At 44.3% G+C, this 17515-nt stretch overlaps 1 protein-coding gene across 1 annotated transcript in view; it reads right to left on the reverse strand.

Annotated features, from left to right (window-relative positions):
* Positions 1-17515, reverse strand: part of LOC144219315 (sodium/glucose cotransporter 1-like) — a gene marked incomplete at its 5' end in the record, with an annotated part of 41163 nt that continues 23648 nt past the window's right edge. Inside the window, 4 exon segments of the mRNA XM_077749311.1 lie at positions 1-455; positions 2767-2865; positions 10447-10582; positions 14826-14872. Of these exon segments, the coding sequence (XP_077605437.1) occupies positions 1-455; positions 2767-2865; positions 10447-10582; positions 14826-14872 (737 nt within the window).

Raw genomic sequence — 17515 nt, forward strand, 5'->3', positions numbered from 1 at the left:
TTAGTAGTAGTAGATGTGCAACAGGACTATGGTCAATATCAAGAGGAACCCACTGGCATTGGTGATTTCTCTCCTGAAGGGGATATCTGATGTGTCACCATACTTTATCCCTTCCCACGTGTCACTGTGCTTTGTCCCTTCCCACATGTTACTATGCTCTGACCTTTTCAACATGTCACCACTCTCTGTTCCTATAGATGTGTCACAGTACTCTGTCTCTTCCAATATGGCACTGTGCTCTGTCCCTTCAGACATTTCACAGTGCTCTGTCCCTTCAGACATGTCATGGCACTTTGTCCCTGCCAACATGTGCTCTGTCCCTTCCGATATGATACCACACTCCATACTCTCCTTGGCTAATTCTTCTGGGTCCAGTTTGGGGCCCGGCTGTGGCTCCAGTCCTCAGAATGCATTCCAGGCTTTCCAGAAGCAGCCCTGGGTCTCCTCAAATACATCTGGAACAGAGGGAACAGGCAAAGGTCAGGAGCACAGGCCAGGACACAAGGAGGACTTTATATAGTGTCACATCTCAGCGATCAGTCCCACAGAAAGACCAAATATTCTCTCTAATATGATCTGTCCTCAGGCCCTGATATGGAACATCTATCACCATCCTAGAGAATGGGAGAGTGGGATAAGGGACTCAGGGAGTGCAGTGGGGGTGGGGTGGGAACTGCCTGGGGCCATGCTTGCCTTCCACTGGCAGAGCCTTCAATGGGGCCCAGATCCTGGAGTGCCTACCCTTCTCTGTCTTAGGCATAGACAAACACAGCTCGATAGGTTTAGGACAAGTGACTCTCCTCTGAATCTGCCTCCCCAGTCGCTACTCTCTAGAGGATAGAAGAAATCCCCTGATTTCTAGACACTGCTCTCCTTGACAAGCTTGCAGAGAATATCTTCCTCAGGCAAGTATCAGTCTCAAGGCCTGGCCCAAAATAAGGCACTCTGGGCATTTGAAAGGGAAATCACTGATGTATTTCAGGAGGCAAAGAAGGGAAGTCTAGGATTTATAGGAAAGTTTTCATTCAAATTAGTGAGAGTGCCTTTCTGGGACTTAAAATTGCTCCCAGTCTGTCAGTATAGCTCCTGCTGGATGCTGCTCCGGCCTGTTCAGGCACGGGTCAGCACCACGGCTAGCTCCAGCACACCTGTGTGGGTCCAGGGGCCGCCTGGAAAAAGTTCCCTCCTTGATGACCAGAGGAACATATCTCAGTTCAAGTGGGCACCCAACAGTATTCGCTGCGACCTGTTCTCTGTCTCATTCTGTTGGGTAGCATATATGTCAGCTGTGTCCTGAGGCTGAGGTAGCACCATGGATGACAGAACCCATCAGCTGGGGACAGAGAAGCCTCTGTTACACAGGGAGGACAGCTCCATCCGGGGGACCCCAAAACCAGGGACACAGATCTCTGCTGCCAGTGCTGAGAAGTCCTGAGCCGCACATTCTCAACATCCATGTTATCATATCGTCACGCACCTGCCAGGCCCAAAGAGGCTACTGTACGTAAAAGGCAACTGGTCATTTTGATGACAGCCCAAGGGCTATATGATGGGCAGTGGGATGGCCAGTGGCCAGAAGCACACATTTTAGAGTCAAACTTGTCTGTGTTCACATCGCAGTGCCACTTCTGCCTGATTATCTGTGAACCTGGGCAAGTTACTTAACTGTTCAGTGCCTCAGCTTCCCCATCTCTAAGTGGGAATAATAATTATACCTATCACACACACCTATCACACCGCTTGGCACATCCCAAGTTGGCAGTAAATATTAGCCACTGTCATTATCATCATCATCATCCACCCATGACTGTGAAGGAAGGAAGAAGAGGAACTGGGAGGTGCATTAAGGACAAACACCAGGCACCTAACAAGCCTGTTTCCCCCCACCAAGAGAAGAGAAACTCCCAGGGAGTCCTGCATCCTCCAGGTGTGTGGGGCAATCTTACTCAGGAGAGGCTCTGCACCTCTTACTTAGGCCTCTGCTCTGCACCTGCCCCAGGGCCTCCTCTGCATATGACAAGAGGGAGCTTGGGGCCTCTTTGGGCTCTGAACTTCCCTAGCAGTAGGGGGTGGGGGGGGCAGATCACCGTCTCCTCTCCTAAACTCACAGCCTCCCTGGGCACTCTCTGCCTGAGACTCAGGACTAATCTCATTAGGCCTTTATCCCTGTTTGCGTCAGGGCTACAAGAAGCTCAGGTCACCCTCCCCTGTGGCCCCAACATTCCTTTTCTGACCCCATTTGGTGAAAACCTTCCCCTGGGCCTTCTGGAGTCCCTCCACTACCCCCCTTCCCCAGAACATTCTGCTTCTGCTTCCTGGGAATGAAATCTAACTGTCCTCAGACCTCTTTTCCCAGAACCCTCACTCCCTCTCCTCCCCCCAGGTTTCTCTTGTTAAGGCAGGGCATCGTCTGTGTGGCTAAATCCAATGGCTCCACCTTTCTTCACATATCAGTGTTTGCCTCCCTTCCTCATTTCCTGGAGTGCTTCTTGCTTCTGCCCAAGCCAGACCCCTTGTCTCCCCTTCCTGCCCCGCCCCTCCAAGAGTGGCTCACTGTGTTTACTGCCTCTCCCCAGCCCAGAAGTCTCGACATAGATGTCTAGAGGCATCTCAACCTCACAGACACCCAGAGTGGGCCTCTGCCTGAGAGAGCATTTCTGGGAGGGGAGACCATGGGGCAGAGGTGCTGGAGTGGCAGCATAGGCCACACACACCCAAAACACTCTCAACCAGGACCCACTGCAGGATTTGGATCTTCCTTCTCACCTGGCTTTGCTTGGGATGCTGGTCTCCTCCCTTGTATTTCTGCATCCAGATCTACCCTTTCCTCTTGGCTGTCTTGTAAACTCCAACAGACCGATGGAGCTGCAGAGAGAGTGGGGGCATGCCACCATCCAGGGCCCTGTCACCAGGACCTTACCCAGTCATGGTCAGCAGCTGGGGACCAGGGTCTCCATGGACTGAGATGAGACCTAGTTGTTCAACTCCAACAAGAGACAGAACGTGGAATGTGGGGTAAGGAAAGCATAGCACTTGGGGACCTTGGATTTCAATTCTGGCTCTGGTACTGTGTGCTTGCGTGGCTTTGGCACAGGATGATACAACCTGCCTGGGGCTCAGTGTCCTTCAGCTGTATAGTAAGGGGTAGGAGGAAAAGTGCTCAGGGCTTCTTCCAGTTCCAAGAGTCCAGGAACCTGTGCTCTTCAGGATGGGAGGAGCCACCTATCATCCTGGTCTGCTTCTTCTGGTGGAGGAAGAGGCCCTCTGATGGAATGAGTGGACAGGGCAGACCTGGGAGCTGCTTTCCTTCTAGGAGCCCCTTCTGGCTGTCAGAGTCGATCACTAACCCATCCCAGAAGAGGCTTTACCTGGTTTACCTGGCCCCCCACTGAGCTTAGTTACTCAGACTCAATAAGGCATTTGCAGATGCAGAAGGAAGTACCCCTTCCCTTCTGCTCTGTGACTTTATTCTTTTTTTTTTCAGATAGTTTATTGCCAAGTTGGTTTCCATATAACACCCGGTGCTCATCCCCACAAGTGCCCACCTCCGTGCCCATCATCCCTCTCCCCACCCACCAACAACCATGAGGCCTCAGTTTGTTCTCAGCATTCAAGAGTCTCTCAAGGTTTGCCTCTCTCCCTTTCCCCCACCATTTCTCCCCTTCTTCTCCCCCATGGTCCTCCGTTAAGTTCCTCCCAATCCTCCTATATGTGCAAACATATATTTGTCCTTTTCTGCCTGACTTATTTCACTCAGCATAACATCCTCAAGGTCCATCCATGTTGCTAGACATGGCCAGATTTCATTCTTTCTCATTGCCATGTAGTATTCCATCATACAGATAAACCACATCTTCTTGATCCATTCATCAGCTGATGGGCACTTAGGCTCTTTCCATGTTTTGGCTATTGTTGAGAGTGCTGCAATGAACATTGGAGTAAATGTGCTGATGGACTCCTATATCCCTTGGGTAAATTGCTAGCAGTGCTATTGCTGGGTCATAGGGGAGTTCTACTGTTAATTTTTTGAGGAACCTCCACACTGTTTTCCAGAGGGGCTGCACCAGTTTACATTCCCACCAACAGTGTAAGAGGGTGCCTGTTTCTCCACATCCTCGGCAGCATCTAGAGTTCTCTGATTTGCTCATTGTAGCCACTCTGACTGGCGTGAGGTGATATCTCAGTGTGGTTTTGATTTGTATTTCCCTGATGAGGAGGGATGCTGAGCATNTCACCACTCTGATAGGTGTATGATTTGTATGTTAGGACCCTTTTCTCCCTAGCTGCTTTCAGAATTCTCTCTTTGTCCTTATATTTTGCCATTTTTACTATGATATGCCGTGAAGAAGATCGATTCAAATTACATCTGAGGGGGTCCTCTGAGCCTCTTTTATTTCAACATTTGCTTCCTTTCCCAGGTTGGGGAAATTCTCTGCTATATTCCAGGACTCCTTCAGCACCTTTCTCTCTCTCTGCCTCTTCTGGGATTCCTATCATACGGATATTGTTGCGTTTTACCCTATCGCTGAGCTCTCGAACTCTTCTTTCCTGTTCCTGGATCAGTTTGTCTCTTTTTTTGTCAGCCTTTTGTTGTTCTATAATGGTGTCTTCTAAATCACTTATGCTCCTTTCTGCCTCTTCAATCCGTGCATTGGAAGCCTCTAATTTATTATGTATCTCATTTATCGCATTTTTTAATTCTTCATGCCTATTTTTATTTTCCACTTTGTCTGTAGCCTAGTTTCTTTGATGTCCCCTATGCTTTCTTCAAGCCTAGCTATTAATTTTGTGATTATTATTCTAAAATCTTGTTCAGTTATGCTGCTTATATCTGTTTTGAGCAGTTCATTAGCTGTCATTTCTTCTTGGAGATCCTTTGGAGGAGAGCTCTTTCATTTCATCATTTTAGTTGGCTTTCTGGCTTTTGTTAGTTTTAAAGACTTGTTATGCTCTATGCACCTGTGAGCGCTGCTGTACCAAAGAAGACTCTTTGACTGTCCAGGGCGTATCCTTTCAGATACGCTCTGTTTTTTGAATGGTATCTCTTGGTCTCTCTTGTTGAGACCTTGGTTATTTTATTTTCCTAATCATAGTGATATTTGGGAATCTCCACCTTGTGTACTTTGGCTTGTTTCTTGAGGTATTCCTGGAGAAGAAAACAGACAGACAAACACACAGGGAGCAGGGGCACACAAACTCACAGACAAATCCGACAAACATGCAAACCGAGAGGGAAAACGAAAAAGTTAAGAGAAAAGACGGAGGAGGGAAGGCGAATAATAGAAAATAAGAAATACATAGAAAAGTCAAAAAGAAGAAAAGAAAAGGAAAAAAGAAGAAAACCAATATGCTTTAAAGCATATAATCGGATTTCCTAGCTACAATTAAATAGCCGGGTGTATGCAGTGCTGGTTGAAGAGCATAGAGAAAGAGAGAAGACAGGGCGGGGATGAGGCAAAATTGGAAATAGAATGAACATGCAGAAGGGATAAGAAGCTTTTTTCAAAGAGCTAAAGGGTAGAATATGGTTGGATAGGTGAGAGAAGAATGCTGGTGTTATCCAGAGAAACTATATAGTCTAATTACTCCTGAGAGAAAAAGATGATAAGGTAGGTAGGTGTAGAATTTACATCTACAGAATGTACTAAATGTGACTGTTTAAGCAAACCGGTGACCAGAGTTAATCAGGTCAGTGTTCCTGGGGGAGAAAAAGAAAACAAAACAAAACAAAAACAAAAACAAAAGAGGAGGGCAGCTCTCTAGCAGTGATGGGCGTGGTGTGATCCAATGTGTCAGGAGGGAGTTCTGCCTTGGCGGTTGTGGGGAGGAGAGTGGCAGCGCTCCAGTCCCTTCTTGAACCAAGCGCTGCAACCCGCTTTTTTGGGTGTGTAAACTCCCCATGCACAGGTCGCAACCAAAGTGGGTCACGCTCTTTAACCCAGGCCGACAGCTCCTTTGAGCTCCTGGCTGGCTGGACCTCTAAAGAGGCCGCAGGCACAACACGCCATTGTGCTCCTGCTGGCTGGTCCCTTAGAGGAGCCGCGCGCCACCGCTCCTTTGTGCTCCTGGCTGGCTGGACCCCTGGAGGAGCTGCGCGCATACTGGGCCTCCCTGCTTCTCGTTTGGCTGGACCTCTAGAGGGAAGGAGAAGGGCTTAAATCTGGGAGATTTGCCACGAGTTCGTGTTTTGGGTGACGAGACACAGAGGGACCTGATTTACTGCTCTCCAGCGGGCCTGGTGGGTCCTGAGGCAAACCCCCGTCCTTGTTCACCAACTCCACCTGGAGGAGAAGGGAGCAGCGATTCTGGCTCCATCCCCAGGGCTAGGCAAGAGGCTTGAATTGCCATGAGGGGATCACTTGGGAGGTTGTGTCTATGGCAATTTCAGTGGGGCACGTGGACGCACCAGGATAAGTTGGCAGGCAGGGACCCTGGCATGCAGGGATTTGGCGTGCACGGTCCTTCTGTGCCCCAAGCGGAGGTTTTTCTGTTCCCCAGCAACAGGGACTGTGTCTTGAATAGTTTCGGCCTCTCTCTTTCCCCTCTCACTCCCCACAGAGGGGGATCGCCCCCGTCCCTGTGAGTCTCCGATCCAAGCCCGATTTTATCTTCCCGTTTGTACTCACGTTAGAAGACTTTTTCAGTGGATTCTGCATCCTTTTTCTCCCAGTCTCTTGGGTTCTGTAAGGTTTCCTATGGCTTCAGATCTTTTCCGTGTGAGATATGGGGGCGAGTGCAATGCATGGAGCTCCCTACTTCTCTGCCATCTTGCCCCTCCTCCCCTAGCAGTGTATTTCTTAACCTATAAGGAGACATCACCTATGAGACCCCAAAATGCCACCTGACAGCCAAAGACTAAATCTGGAAATGTTGTAACAAAGCCTATTAAAACTGGAAGGAAATTAAGATTGAAAAGAGGCATGCTACCCATAACTAGTGAGGAAATCGAATCAGTTATCAAAAATCCCCCAACAAATAAGAGCCCTGGGCTAGATGGCTTCCCTGGGGAATTCTACCAGACATTTAAAACAGAATTAATACCCATTCTTCTCAAACTATTCCAAAAAATAGAAATCAAAGGAAAACTTCTGGACTCATTTTATGAAGCCAGCAACACTTTGATTCCCAAGGCAGACAGAGACCCAGCAAAAAAGGAGAACTACAGGCCAATATCCTTGATGAATACAGATGCAAAAATCCTCAACAAGATCCTTGCAAATAGAATCCAACAGCACATAAAAAGAATTATCCACTAAGATTAAGTGGCATTCATTCCTGGGTTAAATGGCTGGTTCAATATTCGCAAATCGATCAATGTGATACATCACATCAACAAAAGAAAAGGTAAAAAACCATATTATTCTGTCGATAGATGCAGAAAAAGCATTTGACAATATATAGCATCCCTTCTTAATAAACCCTCGAGAAAGAAGGGATAGAAGGAACTTACTTAAACATCATAAAAGCCATCTATGAGAAGCCCTCAGCTAACATCATCATCACTGGGAAAAAACTAAGAGCTTTCCCCCTGAGATCAGGAACATGACAGGGATGTCCACTCTTACCACCGCTGTTTAACATAGTGCTGGAAGTCCTAGCATCAGCCATCAGACAACAAAAGGAAATAAAAGGTATCAGATTTGGCAAAGAAGAAGTCAAACTTTCACTTTTTGCAGACGACATGATACTCTACATAAAGAACCGGATAGACTCCACCAGAAGCCTACTAGAACTGATCCAAGAATTCAGCCAAGTTGCAGGGTACAAAATCAACGTACAGAAATCGGTTGCATTTTTATACACCAACAATGAAGCAACAGAAAGAGAAATCAAGAAACTGATACCATTCACAATTGCACAAAAACCCATAAAATATCGAGGAATAAACCTAACCAACGATATAAGAGATCTGTATGATGAAAACTATAGAACACTTAGGAAAGAAATAGAAGAAGACACAAAGAAATGGAAAAACATTCCATGTTCATGGATAGGAAGAATAAATATAGTTAAGATGTCATTACTACCTAAAGCACTCTACACATTCAATGCAATTCCAATCAAAATTGCACCAGCATACTTCTCAAAACTAGAACAAACTATCCAAAAATTTGTATGGAACCACAAAAGACCCCGAATAGCCAAAGTAATACTGAAAAATAAAACCAAAACGGGAGGTATCACCATCCCAGACTTTAGCCTCTACTACAAAGCTGTCGTCATCAAGACAGTATGGTATTGGCACAAAAACAGACACATAGACCAATGGAACAGAATTGAGAACTCAGAAGTGGACCCAAAAGTATACAGCCAACTGATCTTTGACAAAGCAGGAAAGAATATCCAATGGAAAAAAGACAGCCTTTTTAACAGATGGTGTTGGGAGAATTGGACAGCAACATGCAGAAGAATGAAACTAGATCATTTTCTCACACCATGCACAAAAATAAACTCAAAATGGATAAAGGACCTGAACGTGAGACAGGAAACTATCAACACCCTAGAGGAGAAAGCAGGAAACAGCCTCCTTGACCTCCACCGCAGCAACTTCTTACTTGACACATCCCCAAAAGCAAGGGAATCAAGAGCAAAAATAAATGCCTTGTACCTCATCAAGATTAAAAGCTTCTGCACGGTAAAGGAAACCATCCATAAAACTAATAGGCAACGGATGGAATGGGAAAAGATAGTTGCAAATGACATATCAGATAAAGGGTTAATATCCAGAATCTATAAGGAACTCACCAAACTACACGCCCGAAAAACAAACAACCCAGTGAAGAAATGGGCAGAAGATATGAACAGACACTTCTCCAAAGAGGACATCCAGATGGCCAACAGACACATGAAACGATGCTCAGCATCCCTCCTCATCAGGGAAATACAAATCAAAACCACACTGAGATATCACCTCACGCCAGTCAGAGTGGCTACAATGAGCAAATCAGAGAACTCTAGATGCTGGCGAGGATGTGGAGAAACGGGCACCCTCCTACACTGTTGGAAATGTAAACTGGTAGAACCCCTATAGAAACTAGTGTGGAGGTTCCTCAAAAAATTAACAATAGAACTCCTCTATGGCCCAGCAATAGCACTGCTAGCAATTTACCCAAGGGATACAGGAGTGCTGACGCATAGGGGCACCTGTACCCCAATGTTCATTGCAGCACTCTCAACAATAGCCAAAACATGGAAAGAGCCTAATTGTCCACCAATGGACGAATGGATCAAGAAGATATGGTTTATCCATACGATGGAATACTACATGACAATGAAAAAGAATGAAATCTGGCCATGTCTAGCAACATGGGTGGAACTTGAGGGTGTTATGCTGAGTGAAATAAGTCAGGCAGAGAAGGACAGCTACTATATGTTTGCACGTATAGGAGGAGTTGGAGGAACTTACCGGAGGACCGTGGGGAAGAAGAAGGGGGTAAATAATGGGGGAGAGGGAGGGAGGGAAACCATGAGAGACTCTTGAATGCTGAGAACAAACTGAGGACTGATGGAGGGCTAGGGGGGTGATGGGCAGGAGGAGGGCACTTGTTGGGATGAGCACTGGGTGTTATATGGAAACCAACTTGACAAAAAACTATTAAAAATAATAAATAAATAAATATATAAATATATAAATAAATAAATAAAAAGAGACATGCCTCATTAGGGAATTAAGGATGAATTAGGATTAGAGATGCCTCCTGCACATGTTACTTAGCAATAAAAAGTGTTTTACATTCTGTTTGGTCTGTCAAAGCTCAGCAGCAGAAGACTCCTGTGGAAGCCACCTGCTTTGCCACAGTGGCTGCACCTATTAGAGAAATTGCTCCACGAAGGTTACTGAATAAACAAACCTGGTACCTTGAGAGATAGTACAGCTAGTAAAACTAGGTTGAAATGGGAATGAGATACATCATCAGAACTATGATAGCTCATTAAGGGAAACAGATGCTTTAAGAGCATTTTAGTGGAAAGAGTGGGCCTGAGTCAGACCCACTTTGGGGGATTACATCAAGCTCCCCCTCTGACAAGCCCTCCTCAAGGTCTGAGTGAGCGGTGACAGCATCTTTCAGATCCCCAACACAGTGCCTGGCACACAGGCGTGCATGCCATGATGATGCATCAGTGCAAAGGGAGCAAGTAAGTATCCCTGCAGATTGTGCCCCCAAGTGCTGGCAGAGACTGGGCTCTGGCTGCATGAAGCATTGGTCATCTCTTCCCTGCCTGAACTCCTCTGGTGGTATCTCTCTTGCCACCTATATCCATGGTCTCTGCCCGACTTCTGTTCAGCACCATCCCTAATCCAAACCCCTTAGCTCCCTAGAAAGGAATCTGGGGGCATCTCAACACCTCCCAATCGTGTGGGAGCCCTGATGACCCCAAATTTCCTCTAGATCTCTAAGAAAACAGAAGATGAGCAGTGTGAATACATCAGAATTCAGAATTTACCCGGGAACAAGATGCGGCTGATCATTCCCGGCATCACTATGCTGAACATGGGCAGCAGCTTCAGGTACCCACAAAGGATGCAGCCGCCTCTCACATGAGACATGTTCTCCCCTGCCAAGCATCGCTGTACACAAATCTGCCAAGGAAACACAGATGGGTGAGGGGGGTGATGGCTCTATCAGAGTGTATCAAGCCCGGGCCACAGCAGCACAGACAGGATAACAGTGACCTGCTGCAGCAGCAGGATGTGCCCTCTGGTGGGTTTTTGATAAGCTGTTCCCCCAAGTCATCCAGGCATCTTCAGGGCAGGCAGGGCCAGAGGAGATGCATGTGACCATTGAGCATGTTTTGCTCAGTGCACATTTGCCTCAGGGGACAGGAATGGTGTGCATGACCTTGGCCTCATTGTTAGTACTGTAAACCAATTATGGAGGCACAGTGCTTACGAACTGTCCCCTGGCAAGGACGAGACTCCCTCCTAGAGGCCACAGACTGTCCCTGCCAAGCAGAAGGAAGAGGGCCCTTGTGACATCAATCAAAGCAAAGGGTCTCTGGCACCAAACAAATTTTCAGAACTGGGACCGACTTCACTTGTCTAAATTGAAATGAACCAGTATATACCTTTAAAATGCAAAATCTCCTCGGAGATGCTTCACAACCCATTTCATAGTGCTCCTGCCATAAGAAACAGTGTGCACTCAGGGCAAACAGAATGCTAGAGCTGGCAGACAGAGAAGGACTTAAAGAAGTACATAAAGACATGGTCCAGTGCATCACAACAACATACAATTATGTATGTGCTCAAAGTACGTTTCTGAAGAGCATTTAGATAATGGGAAAACTGCTTACAGTGTGATGGTAAATAAAAGGCATTCAAGATCCAACAGCAGGCTGTACACCATGACTCTATACCGCAAAAAAGCTGCACAGGAATAAACTGACATGGTAATAGTGTTTAATCCTGGCATGGTAAAATTAGCAGACAAGATAGTCATCTTCTTCTTTATGTTTCCTTCCTTCCTTCCTTCCTTCCTTCCTTCCTTCCTTTTCTTCCCTTCCCTTCCCTTCCCTTCCCTTTCCTTTCCTTTCCTTTCCTTTCCTTCTTTCTTTCCTTTCCTTTCCCTTTCTTTCTTTCTTTCTTTCTTTCTTTCTTTCTTTCTTTCTTTCTTTCTTTCTTTCTTTCTTTCTTTCTTTCTTTCTTCCTTCCTTCCTTCCTTCCTTCCTTCCTTCCTTCCTTCCTTCCTTCCTTCCAAATGCATCATTTTAGTAATTGGAGGAAGAGCCCCAGCTGCTCAGGTACGCAACAGGTACTGTTTCTCAGGAGGTCCACTAACATCCTGTTGCTGGCCTCTCAGTGAACATGGGCTTCCGCTGAGCACGTGTGGGTTCCTGGTCTTTGCTTAGCTCCACACACAGAAGAGCCAATTTCTCAAGGGAGGGGATGAAGGAGGAGGGCAAGGACAGAAATTCAGCTCTCATTCTGAAGCAAGAGTGATCAGAAAGGCAGTACATCATCCATATAGGAAGTCCTAAGCACTTTTGTACATTGTCATATGTTACAAAGTGGGGCAAGGAGAGGACTATTGTTTAAAAATGGTAGTGGGCCAAAGTTAACAATTTTCCTTCCCTCAGATTGTTGGCTTCCTTTTATGTAAACGTTTTCTTAAGTCACTTTCTTTACTAGTTAGAAGTTATGTATTTAACTTCTGTGTTTTTGTTTTTGTTGTTTTTTTTTTTTTTTGAGAGAGACAGACAGACAGATACAGTGTGAGTGGGGGAAGGGCCAAGAGAGAGGGAGACAGAGAATCCCAAGCAGGCTCCACACTGTCAACATGGAGCCCAACTCAGGGCTTGAATTCATGAAACCATGAGATCATGACCTGAGTTTATACCAAGAGCTGGGTGCTTAACCGGCTGAGCCACCCAGGAGCCCCTGCATGAGGGTTCTTAAACATCCACATCCTCCCTGACACTTGGCATTACCAATCTTTCTAATTTGGCCAGTCTCCTTGTGGTTTTAACTTGTGCTTACCTGATAACTCTGGGTTATATGCTTGTTAGAATTTATATTTGAATTTCCTTTTTTATAAATTGCCTGTCATCTTTTGCCCACATTTCTATTGGAGCTCCTTTCTCTTGTGGATTTGCTATTGTCTCTTATTCATGATAAATCCAATAATATTCCTTAATCTGTCATCTGTCAACTTTGTCTGCGGTACTCTTGGTTAAAAAGTGCTTATATGTGTGGGCCCCTGGGTGGCTTAGTTGGTTAAGCATCCAACTCTTGGTTTTGGCTTAAGTCATGATCTTTGAGATCTCTGTTGGGCTCTATGCTGACCAGATTCTCTCTCTCTCCTTTGGGATTCTCTCTCCCTTCCTCTCTCTCTGCCCCTTCCCTGCTCACTCTTTCTCTCTCTCAAAAATAAACTTTAAAAAAGTAAAAAATAAATTAAAAAGTACTTATATGAAATCTGGCCATGTATAGCAACATGGATGGACCTTGAGGGTGTTATGCTGAGCGAAAAAACTCAGGCAGAGAAGGACAAATGCCATATGTTTGTACATATAGGAGGATTAGGAGGAACTTAATGGAAGACCATGGGGGAGAAGAAAGGGGGAAAATAGTGGAGGAGAGGGAGGGAAGCAAACCATAAGAGACTCTTGATTGCTGAGAATAAACTAAGGACTGATGGGGGTGGGGGAGAGGGGAAGAGGGGTGATGGGCATGGAGGAAGGCACTTATGGGGATGAGCACTGGGTGTTATATGGAAACCAACTTGACAATAAACTATTAAGACTGAAGTCTACCTTTGTACTAAGTGCTGGGCTAGGGGGAGTTTTGTTACTTCAGATAGTCCATTGGTTTTCTAACAATTAAGATTTTTTTAAAAAAATTAATGTTTATTTTTGAGAGAGAGAGAGAGAGCATGAGAAGGGAAGAGGCAGAGAGAGAGGGAGATAGAGAATCTGAATCAGGCTCCAGGCGCTGAGCTGTCAGCACAAAGCCCCACGCCAGTCTTGAACTCACGAACTGTAAGCTCATGACCTGAGCCGAAGTCAGATGCTTAACTGGCTAAGCCACCCAGGCACCCCTAACAACCAAATTTTCTAACAAAGAGCATGTATCTCCTTTCTTTCTTTCTTTCTTTCTTTCTTTCTTTCTTTCTTTCTTTCTTTCTTTCTTTCTTTCTTTCTTTCTTTCTTCCTTCCTTTCTTCCTTTCTTCCTTTCTTCCTTTCTTCCTTTCTTTCTTCTTCCTTCCTTCCTTTCTTTCTTTCTTTCTTTCTTTCTTTCTTTCTTTCTTTCTTCTTCCTTTCTTTCTTTCTTTCTTTCTTTCTTTCTTTCTTTCTTTCTTTCTTCTTCCTTCCTTTCTTTCTTTCTTTCTTTCTTTCTTTCTTTCTTTCTTTCTTTCTTTCTTTCTTTCTTTCTTTCTTTCTTTCTTTTCTTCCTCCTTCCTTCCCTCCCTCCCTTCCTCCTTCCCTCCCTCCCTATATTTTAAGTTAGGCTTCATGCCCAACTTGGGGCTTGAATTCATGACCCTGAGATCAACAATTTGCATGCTCTCTTGACTGGGTCAGCCAGGTACCCCACACCCCTGTTGATTTCTGAAGCCTCCTTAGATACATATTAAATTCCTTGAAGTATATAAATCTGCCTGACCTCTTTATTCTGTTCCATTAGTCTGTGTGTCTATTCTTGTATATTTCTAACTATTTTTATTATTGCTACCTTGTAGATGTTTAAATATCTGGTTTGGCAAGTTCTCTCCCTTTGTTGTTCAGTTTCATACTTGGGTTAGTGATTTGTAGCATTTCTTCTTCATCATCCATAAAATGTTTAAACCTTTTTTTTTAACTTGTGATATAACATATGAAGTACACTGTAGCACGTTAACAGCGTACGATATAACAATCATCCAAAATGAGGTAGAACATTGTAGGTACCCCAGAAGCCTCTCTGTGGCTTTCCCCCCCCAAAATTGAGGTAAAATTCACATAATATATAGTTAACCATTTTAAAGTGAACAGTTCAGTAACACTTACTGTGCATTCCCAATCTTAGGCAATTACCACCTCTCTCTACTTTCAAAATGTTTTCATCACCCCAGAAGAACATCCACATCCATTAAACTGTCTCCCTCCATTCCTTCTCTCCCAGGCCCTGGCAAGCACTAACTGGATTTCCAGATCTGTGGATTTGCCTATTCCAACATTTCTATAAAAGGAATCCTACACTAGGTGATCTTTGTGTCTGGCTTCTTGCACTTAGTAAAATGTTTGTCAAGAACCATTCAAGTTGTAGTATGTATCCGTACTTCATTCCTTTTTATGGCTGAATAATATTCCAATGAATGGATATACATTTTGTTCATTAATTCACTGGGTATTTATCCATTAGCTCCTGGTGTCCTCCCACTTCCTGAAAGGCTTAAAACACCATAAAATTTATCAGTACCTTAAAATACACAATAACATATGTTTGAAGACCTAAGATTACAAAGTAAGACACAGTTTCATTGACTGTATCCAGTATAAAAAGCACAATGGACTAAAGTATAGTCAAGACTGTATGTGCCTAAGAAAAGACAGTCTTTTTCTTTTTTTTTCTTAAATAGTTTATTTTCAAGTTGGTTTCCATATAACACCTAGTGCTCATCCCAAAAGTGCCCTCCTCCATGCCCATCACCCCCCGTCCTCTCCGCCCCATACCCATCAGTCCTCAGTTTGTTCTAGGCATTCAAGAGTCTCTCAGGGTTTGCCTCCCTCCCTCTCCCCAACTATTTTTCCCCTTCCCCTCCCCCATGGTCCTCCATTAAGTTCTTCCTAGTCCTCCTATACATGCAAACATATGTTATTTGTCCTTCTCTGCCTGACTTATNACATCATCTCTTTCAAAGAGAAATAAGAGTACAGTGGACATTGCTGGTTGTGTGCCCACAACCCCCCACTCCAGCTTCTGGTAGCAGAACCTCTCTTTCCAGTTGCATTCCATTCTATCTGGCTTAGGTGGGCATCATCAAACTGTCCACCATTCCAATATGGCATGTGCCCCAGGCCTGGCTAATGCTCTCTGTCCCATGGGCAATAGCTGATGTGTCAGGAATAGATATGAGACCCAAACTGGGCTAATTAGAATCTGTCCCAAGAATCTTCTGCTTAAAGGAACCAAAAAGCCTGCTTCCTTTCTTTGGGGTTCTGAGCTAGTCTGGCAGTTTGAAACTCCTTTGTCTACCTGGTTCATTCAGAACCCTAGATCTAGGCATCACTGAAGATACTGTGCTCCTAGAATTTTTACCTACATGAGCCAAAAAGGTACTTACTTGCTTAGCTAGTTTTAAGCTAAAGTTTTATCACAAGCTTTCTAAAACTCTTGGCTAGACTAGATATTAACATTCACTTTTATTTTCTTTTTTTAAAAATATTTTTATTTATCTCTAGGAGAGAGAGACAGAGACAGAGACAGAGACAGAGTGAGCAGGGGAGGGTCAGAGAGAGAGGGAGACACATACTCTGAAATAGGCTCCAGGCTCCGAGCTGGCAGTAAGCACAGAGCCCGACGCGGGGCCCGAACCCCCGAACCGTGAGATCATGACCTAAGCGAAAGTCAGACGCTTAACTGACTAAGCCACCCAGGCGCCCCCAATTCACTTTTATTTTCATTTATAAATTTTCATTTATAAAATGTCATGTTTGAAATTATCCTCAGTCTATGGCATTCATCTGTCAATATCTTAAGTAGTATACAATATTAACATTAAAATATTTTTAAAAGGCACAAAACACTCGTACTTCCACTTACTTCACTAAAATCATTTTATTTTGGCATATTAAAACATGTTCCTTTGATATAGACTTGATTATTGAAATGCATTCAGAATAATTTAGGGTTGAAAGTAGTCAATAAAAGAATACTGAGTGACTATAAAATGAGTAAAACACCTCATGGCACTTCTATAAATGAATTCCATGTGGATTAAAAGAAAGTAAAATACAAAACTACAAAGTTATTAGGAAAAAAACAGAATATATTCATGAACTTGAGTTCCCTTCCCCTTTTTGGAAAAATTTTAAAAAGTCTTAAAACATCAATTATTGGCTATAAGGGTAGGGAACACATAAACTGACATATATTGCTGAGACTAGAAGTTAATACAGCCACTTTGGAGAAGAATTTAGGGTATGTCTCAACAAAGCTGGATTTATTTCAGGAATTCAAGATTGAGTTAACATTGAAAACCAATTCAATATAATTCACCATGTTAACAGAATAAGGGAGAAAAATAATATAATCATCTCAGTAAATGTGGAAGAAACACTTGGTACAATTAAAAACGTGTTAGTGATAGGGGTACCTGGGTGCCTCAGTCAGTTAGGCATCTAACTCTTTATTTCAACCCAGATTTGGGTCTCAGAGTTCATGAATTTGAGCCCCATGTCGGGCTCTGTGCCAACAGCACGGAGCCTGCTTACAATTCTCTCTCTCCCTCTCTCTCTGCCCCTCCCCCACTGGTGCACTCTTGCTTTTGCTCTCTCCTCCTCTCTCTCAAAGTAAATAACTTAAAAAAAAAACCTGTTCATTATAAATAATTCTAGCAAACTAGCACTGGAAGGGAATTTGTTAGTCTGGCAAAGAATATTTACCAAAAATTGACAGCAAATGATTTATTTAATGGTGAAATAGCCAAAGCTTTCTCTCTAAATTGGCAATGAGACAAGGATGCCTGTTGTCTCTACTTCTATTCAGCACTGTACTAATGGCCCTGGCCAATACAGTAAGGCAAGAAAAAGAAACAAAAGGTATAAGGTTTGGGGCGCCTGGGTGGCTTAGTCGGTTAAGCGTCCGACTTTCGCTTAGGTCATGATCTCGCGATTCGTGGGTTCGAGCCCCGCGTCGGGCTCTGTGCTGACTGCCAGCTCAGAGCCTGTTTCAGAATCTGTGACTCCCTCTCTCTCTGACCCTCCCTTGCTCACGCTGTCTCTCTCTCTCTCTCCTAGAAATAAATAAAACATTAAAAAAAAAAAAAGGTATAAGGTTTGGGAAGCAAGGGAACAAAAAGATAACTTCTTGAC

Source organism: Crocuta crocuta, unplaced genomic scaffold (genome assembly GCF_008692635.1).
Source record: "Crocuta crocuta isolate KB4526 unplaced genomic scaffold, BGI_CrCroc_1.0 scaffold1177, whole genome shotgun sequence".
Taxonomy (NCBI): Eukaryota; Metazoa; Chordata; class Mammalia; order Carnivora; family Hyaenidae; genus Crocuta; species Crocuta crocuta.